We start from the raw sequence: 8,398 nt of genomic DNA, 5'->3' as shown, positions 1-8,398 counted from the left end.
ACTGTCCGAGACTCTGCCCTTAACGGGAACAACGTTTCAAACACAGATTCCATTATGGAATGCTGAAAACGAAGCAACCGATGATGGCAATCCTTTTTGGCGTTGGCACCCGTGGGCTACGGTTTTGGTCGAGCGCTCCTGCAGACGTGCGAGGCCACCGCATCGCATTACAATGATCTTGTCTTAGATGTGGTGATGGGGGTGCCGGTACAACGTGACCGGTTTACCATCTCCCTTTTCTCCCTTTTCTCCCTTTGACGCACTTGCACTTTCATTCTCGAACTCCTTACCTTGAGTCTGGTCACCTGATTCGCACCGGTATGACATCATTGGGCATGCGGGGCCGATACGTTAATTTCATGTGTCCCCGTAGCCCTGCCATGTTTGCAGAGAAATGTGTCAACACAGGCGTAGGGACGGATTATGCTACCGTGATTGCTGGGGTTGTTACGCACTTTTCCTCAGAGGGGCCTTTCTACTCCATGCTTACTCCTGCTCTTGTTGGACATGTGACGGACGACAACGCCCAATTTGGTCTATTTTTTTAAAACCCATATGCGTCCGATGGCGAAAAGTTTTAGAAACGATTGTGGAATTTGTGATGAATGCTTCTAATTAAACTTACTACCCCATAATATGAAAGCAGAGTTTAATTTGGTTACTAGCGTTAAATAGATTTAAAACACAGAATTAGATGTTACTTTTATGAGAACTTTCCAAACAGTAACTACTGGTTCGGCTGACAGCCAAACCACGTGTCACTAGCTAATTTTGCGACTTTACGCTAAAATCGAGATTCGTGATATCTGATTAACACGGAAACCGTTTTGGGTGGGACACGTTTAGCTTAGGCTGGATACTGGATTACTTCATTTTTAAACCGATTTAGGTGCGAATAGATTTATGTAACAATTAGTGTCGTTCTATTCAATAAACCAGTCTTTTTAAAAAATCGAAGTACAGTTTGCATTAGTGTAAACTTTGCAATACTAATTACCCTGGTCGTTACATCAATCGTTTTACAATTGTGGTTACATCAAACAGCTTGAATTCTTTTGCTCTTCGTTTTGTTCCAATTTCAACTCACGCGCCGTTTTGGCGATTATGCATGAGGGGCACGTCCTATTGGCACCTTCCTTCCAAGAGGGGGACCGGCCGGCGCTCATCAAATTTCGCCACAAGTGTGGGTAGCGTCAGACTGAGCCGGTTGATCATGTCGGTTTCCCCCGCTAGCGTGAAACGAAAGATAAATGAATGTAGGTGATGCTCAGTGATGAAGTCCCCTCCCTTAAGGCAGGAGAAGTACAAATAATCCTTAGTACACACCGAAGGTACTAGTGGGCAGTCCCTACCATCGCCTAAGATCGCATATCATGGCTGCACACTGGCGGCCTGGGTTTATCCCTTCTACCTTCCCTGTTACATTTCTTCCTCTGTGGTATATGCGAGACATTTCCCGGTCAACGTATAAAAAGTACCAGGATGCGTGCAGTTGGTATCAGTAGTGTACTGCTTGGTGTCAAGAGAGCAGAAAGCGTCACCAGTTACCTTTAGTGAGTTGAACATACACCTGGGAAAATTCTCAGTGCTGTCTCACGATGAATACACGATCGATGGTAGGTTTACAGGCCCATTAGTAAAAGCCACGTGTTTCATCGAACTGCTACCGGCTTTTGCCGTTATGCGTACCTTGCAGATGATTCTCTGTGTCGTGTTGCTGGCTGTCGTCGTCAGCGTATTTGGCCTGCCTGCGAAGCAAGACGAATCGGTGTTCGGGCCGGTTGGTGAGGCGCAAGGATTTGACACATTCAACCCGCAGGATCCGCAAGGCTTCATTAAGTGGCGGCAGTTGAAGAAATTGCTGCTGCTCGGCTAAGGGCATTGGTTTGGACAGCTGATGTGTCCGGCAGGAAATTCATCATGCTCTCAGTGGAAGCTGTATTCCAAATATTCATCAGGTCAGCTACCGATTGTCGGCTGAGCGTTCGAGGAGTAGAAGCTGCAAATAACGTTTCAACTGACATTACCGGATTGACTGCCAAGCGTTTGTAAACTTCTAACACAACACTTACTTCTAAAACTTCTAATGGCTAATGTTAAAATATTTTGTATTGAAATACAACTATGACAAATAAACATTATTCTAGTATGAACTAAAATCGCGTACCAATCGTAGATATTTGTTCACTGTTCTAATCGGTTACTTAATATTTTTAATAATTTCATGCGTTTCACTACAGATACGAAAAATAACAAGTCGATGAATTACCACTTCCGGTAGTTACTTTCTATTTACAGTATCAGGTTCCGCAAGACAGACTGCTGATCAAATAGTTCCAATTTTCTTTCGTGGATGGTGCCACACCTAAACGAGAAAAGGGCGGCAAATACCGTACGTTTCCGATAACATATTTTGTGTTCCCGTATTTCGTTATTCTCTTGCCGTGTACGATTCACGAGAATCATCTATGTGGAGAGTTCTATTTAGATTTAGAACTACGATTTTTATCCTGAAATTTAATCTCAGTAAGAAGTTTAAGTTTGTGACTACTACATACATAGGGGCTCCGCTATATAAATAATTTAGGACAATACAACATACATAAAATCATTGGCCGGATTAAATGTTCGTTTCAATAATAGCAGTATACGTTTAATGTAAATGAAGCAAACTGAATGCAGTTATGTTTTAATAAATGTATGTTGTATTTTTCTTACGATTCGCAGTTTCGTTGCTTCCAATTCCGGCATCAGTATTATAGTTAGGAGTTAGGTCACCCATGACTAACGTTCGTTTTGTAACCAACTTGTAAAATAAGCTAATCTCACAATAGGTAGTAAAAATTTTATCATTGTTTCCATGTTGTCCCAGCGGCTTACATAATTTCTCCGAGTGTGGTACAATTGCATAAGACGGCAGTTGTGCGTTCTTTTCACGTTTTGCTTATTCATCAGGCAAAACAAAACATTTTATAGAGTATTGTCCATTGAATGTGGTTTAGTTCTCGTACTGCTCATATTCTAAAAAAACCAAAAATTAACTATGGATTTTGCGGAAGATGTATTATGTAGACAATGTATTGCGTGTCTGGTCTTGCCATCTTCCCTATTTGCTATCGAAATGTATGCTTCTCTATTTACCAAAGATAAGACAAAAAAAAAATGTTTGTTGGTGATAAATACGGATTTTTACAGCAAAAGTTTCCTTTTCGTGAAACAACTTTATGATATATTGATCGTCATGTTTGCGGTTAACATGATAAACATGGTACAGTGTTGGTTAACGCATGGAATCAAAATGTGGATCACTCAGTTACAATTATGAAGCGCGCGCTGGTTTATTTCCATAGGTCAACTCGATGTGCGTTGTTACAACGCAACGTAACAGCGCAGGAAAATTAAAATTTGAACTCATGTTGTATAACCTTCCCCATGATCTATACCCATATGAGTAGAAAACGGCAGGCTGTAATAATATGACTCTTTCGTTTGTCATTCGGATAGTTTCACGTAACGGTCGGATCGTGCTACGATCGATTGATGTTTATCACCACCAAATGCCCTTACCGTAGACGTTTTTATTGATACTTCAACAGAAGGATTGATGGTGTTTTAACACAACACATTTGGCTTTTCTGGTTTGAAACATATCGAGCAAAACATGAAATGCATAGAAAATCGTACGACATATTAGTGACCATATTGCTTAAGCTATGATGCTGAAATTAATTTGCGTGCGGACTGTGCCAAATTTTTCAAGGAGCTTTTAACGTGTTCGCATTTCGCCTGATCAAATGGGCCGCGTTATATTGTGGCCGCTGATGAATTGTTAATTTTGAAGGTTAGTTTGTTGTCTCTAAATCCTCCATGATAAAAGCCGATGATGTTGAATTTCTCGTTGGCTTTGCTGACACCTTGACTTGATGAACGAAACGATGTTGTGTTACGAAAGAAGCAATTCTTCTGGCTTGTGTGGGACCGTACCGCGAGTCGTGCTCAATACCAGGGGTGTGCGTTGAGATTGGGACTGTTAAAAAGATGGCTGTACCTGTCGATTGGGACTTCCCAGTTTAGCGGTTCATTCATCATTACCTGGTTTTGACATCAGGTAAACGATTTCAGGTAAAAAAAAAATTATTTCGGTGTGCAACCCATCAATAAAAGGGTTAAACTATGTCAACTTTTGTGCCTGAAAATGACGTTTTGCGGGGATTATCATTTTTCTGCTCCTCTTGAAGAAAGCTGCTTCGGAATCGCACCAAATGCTTGTCGGGACTTGTGTTTGGAAGATCGCAGTGCTTTGAGTGGTTTAAAATGTTTCAAAATGGCGATTTTGACTTAACAAAAATAAGTGTCGAAGGACTCCAAAAAACGGACTTTCTGATGGGACAGAAAGGTGTGGTGTTTCACAAGCTCCTAAAACCTGATGGAAACGTTAATTCCGATCGCTACTGACAACAAATGGTCAATTTGAACCATGCATTGATCGAAAACGACCAAAATGCAATTCTAGGGGGTTCCAATGGGGGCGCCTGGTGGCCCGTGGAAACAAGCACGAGGCCCCCCAAAAAACAAAACTGTTTGAGGATACTATCAAATCACTTGGATGGGAGTTGCTATCCCTCCCCGCGTTATTCACCAGACTTGGTTCTTTCCGAATATCATTCATTTTCCTCGATAGGACACGTATTGGCTGAGCAGCCCTTCGTTTTTCTACGAGGACGTCGAAATGGGATTACTAATTAGTTTACTTAAAAAGTCAACGAATTCTTTCGCCTGGGAATCCATGATTTAGCAGAGAGATAAGAGAAATGTATAGCTAGCGATGGCACATACTTTGAATAAAAAAGAAAATCGCATCAAAATTTTATAAACATGTTTTGTGTGTTAAAAACAGTCCCAATCTCAACGCACACCCCTGGTACATTATCGCAGCAGGTATGCTTTTGTCAGCTGGGAACTTAGGTTGAGTTTCAAGAGCACACGCTCTTTAATACTAAATATTTGTTTAAAAAGGATGAAAAACAAAATAAAAGAAGTTTACTGTGGTTGTTTAAATTTGTTTTATTTTTTGGAAGTCATGTTTTTCTTCGTTTCAGTATATTATTTCCAATAGAACAAGTTGACTGGCAAGATGTTGAGTTCAAAAGCTTGTATAAAAGGAAAATACGAGGATACTTAGCATCTTAACTTAAGAATACTCTCTCGTCGGTCCACAGCTTCTTTTGCAGACCGACGTTGAGTTGACTGATCTGGCAGCTGACCTCTAAAGTGCTCAGGACACGATCGGGATCCAGGAGCACTTCAACTGTAGCATGCTGGACGGTGTGGGACGTCAAGGAGTGAGAGTTTGGAAATAGGTGGGAGCACATTTTGGTCGAAGATTTCGTTGCATCATTCTTCTGTGAGCATTGTTTCCTTAACAGCTAATCTAGACTGGCGACAGCGACATTCGCTTTCGTTCATCGTATCTTAGCCGAGCAGCAGCAATTTCTTCTTCAGGAGCAGCTTCTTCAGCAGGAAAGCCTGCGGGTCCTGGGGGTTCAGTGTATCGTCCGCAGCTCCCTCGCTACCGAAGATGCCTTCGTCGTGCACAGCGGGAACAGCCGCAACCAGCGCAAAGGCCAGCACGAACAAGCAGATAGTCTGTCGAAGTCGAAAGGCGATCAAGAAAAGGGTTAATATATTTTGAAAGAAAAAAGGCGATGTAAGCGCTTTCTATTCCACTTTCCCTAACAAAACTGAAATTATTACAAAAATAAAATGAACGACGTAGTTATGCAGGTTGGGTTTGTGTCAGATTTTTTGTTCCAAGACCAACGAGCAGACCGATCATTACTCAAGAAATGAACAGCGCTACTACAAGAGGAAGCATTACAGTCCGTACAAATTGATGCGGCACTAAAATTGATCAACGTGTCATTATTCATTCGGTCACTCCTTCGACGAACCAGGCAGTGGCCGTCATTGTAGCGTTCCAATCTGTGGTTTTTTTGTGAGAATGAGACGATATTTTTCATCATTTTGCCGCTTCAATGTTCGAGCACGAAAACAGGAAGTTGAGTGCGCGTTATATCAATCATCCTCAATGTCATTCGATTGCGCCTTAACCTCGGTCACACCTCGGGTGCCGGGTTTTCTCAAAATGATCGAAAACGATGAACGGATGGCGGAACGATCCTTAAGTACACTTCATTATTGGCATTATTGGCACTCGGAGAGCACTGGGTACTAGGTACGGGACACTTGAAGAGCAGGTCGGTAAACAGATTGTCGATCAAAGAACCGATTTCGACCACTACTAGTACGGACCCTTTCGGCACATGAGCACTCGGTGTACAAGCCACTGAACCGCGGTTTGATTGCTCGATTACGTAGCAGTCATTCTCGAATGTAGCGCACCATCAACAACAACAGTATTACTCCCTGTAGAACCTTAGTACACGTACCATGATCAAGAATTTCATTTTGTTGGTTGGATTTTTGGTTACTTGGACACTTTCCGCTACAAAAGGGGACGAATCCGCGTTGAAGAACTGTCTACTGGTCAGCGAGCTGAGCACAACTTGATACTGTCCGATTCACCTTCCGCTTTTATATGCCTCAGTGCCGCCTATGTTTATCTTTTGTTTGCGACCTGCGCTGCGGATCCCCACCTAGCGCGCGGCGATGCTTCAGGTGATATCTGCGCACGCCTTGTCAATTGTTGGGGGCCATCGACTCTGTTCCGCGTGTAGAAAATAGTTTCCATTTCACTCGCACACACGAACGATATTTAAGTCCGTGTTCGTGGCCACCCTTCCGGCCTCGAAGACGGAACTCTTCGAAGGAGTGTGGGTCGCGTATGATTACGTTGATCGCTCAGGTCCAGGACATTTCCGCCCCCGGGGCTCTCAAACTCCAATGCTAAAGGGTTTTCTCTTTTACCGTGATAAGCTCCGTATCGCTCACTCTCGTTTCCTTTCGCTCTTTCTATGTCTATCTCTCGCTCTATTTGATGGGTTTCGTCGTTTAAAGTTTACCTTGAATCCTTCCGATCGCGTCGATGCCCTCCTGAGAAACCAACCGTGATGACCTTACGCCGATGGACCATTCATCGTCAGTCGCAGGTGCTAGGGCACGGAACGGGTGGGGATGTGCGCGGTTCACTTTAGAAAATCTCCAGTCAGTCAATCAGACACTCAAGTCGCCGAACCCTCGCCGCATCTGGAGACGTATCGTATCTTCCTTGGGCGTGAATCGGTGATTGTTACGCCACGCCACCCCATGCCGTATGCAAAAGACGTCACTGTCGACTTCGACTGTCTCTAACGGACTCGAAGTGCGCGGACGGCGGTTCACCTTGTGAGAGCAGCTCTTTTTTTCCTAAAAAACCTCATAAATTAATTCCTCGAAAATGTTTATTGTTTGGCAACTGTAGTGAGAATTGTTTTTTGCCGAGAGGCAGAATCGATCTAGGAAGAAACGCGACACGCGTATTAACAGGATCGGGGACAGGGACTCTTCTTCATCTTCCGGGATCTGAACTGTAGTTGTGAGACAGTTTACGCTTTACTTGCGCTTCTAATCCTTGTTTCATGCACTAAATTTATCGTCATATAAAGTACTGTTCAGCCAGGCAGACCACTCGCTAGCAATTCATTTCGATTTGAATTTCGATGCGGAAAGCCGGTCAGTATTGCGCTGGACAACGTACAACTCAGCTCAGCTTCTTCGGTGTGCATTCTTGATTAGGTTTAGGAAACCAGTTTTAGTGCAAATATTTGTCGACAAATAACGGACGAGTGGGGAAGCTGAGGCTTCCCGAAAGTTCGTGACTCTGCTCAGGAAGCGAGTGTGTCGCCTTTCGGCAATGAGTTGGCGTTCTATAGAGGGTAGATCCGCGTCTGTCAGAACGGTATTTTTCCATTTGCATTGCAAATAGGTTTTTTTTTGCAAACCATCGCTCCAGATCACACAGAAGACGAGCCGATACTTGCAGAGATCAAAGCTCCAACGATGCTTAGATTTGTTTGTCTCGTGAGAAAGACAATTTTTTTATTATCATAGTTGATCGAAAGGAACGAAGCCGACCGTAATGAATAATAAAACGGTTTGCCAATAAAAACTACGTTGCCCATAAAGGATCAACTGGAAATTGATTTTGATCTTTTTAGCGTACACAGAACGCTTACTCTCTGTTAGTGCTAAGTAAACAAATTCTGGGAAATGAATTCACGCAAAATTTAATATTTGTATATACATTGACGCAGACTGGTGCGAATCGAAGTATTCGACAATCTATTTTAAAGACGTTTGCAAGAAATAAAGGAACCAAATAGTTTGCTTTGTATAATCGATATACGGGTTACCACATGCGGTTACCTGCATACGGTTCGACGAAAGATTTCAATGCTAA

At 42.9% G+C, this 8,398-nt stretch overlaps 1 protein-coding gene across 1 annotated transcript; it reads right to left on the bottom strand.

Moving 5' to 3' along the window:
* Positions 1-5,058: 5,058 nt before the first annotated feature.
* LOC128267989 (uncharacterized) lies at positions 5,059-6,580 on the bottom strand. Its single transcript, XM_053004972.1, has 2 exons — positions 6,450-6,580; positions 5,059-5,646 (listed from the first exon to the last, which is right to left on the bottom strand). The coding sequence occupies exons 1-2, from the start codon at positions 6,465-6,467 to the stop codon at positions 5,473-5,475; spliced, it is 192 nt and encodes a 63-aa protein (XP_052860932.1). The 5' UTR covers positions 6,468-6,580; the 3' UTR covers positions 5,059-5,472.
* Between the last annotated feature and the right edge of the window lie 1,818 nt (positions 6,581-8,398).

Source organism: Anopheles cruzii, chromosome 2 (genome assembly GCF_943734635.1).
Source record: "Anopheles cruzii chromosome 2, idAnoCruzAS_RS32_06, whole genome shotgun sequence".
NCBI classification, from domain to species: Eukaryota; Metazoa; Arthropoda; class Insecta; order Diptera; family Culicidae; genus Anopheles; species Anopheles cruzii.
Note: the sequence above shows the minus strand (reverse complement) of the source record. Positions and strands in the feature narration are given on the sequence as shown.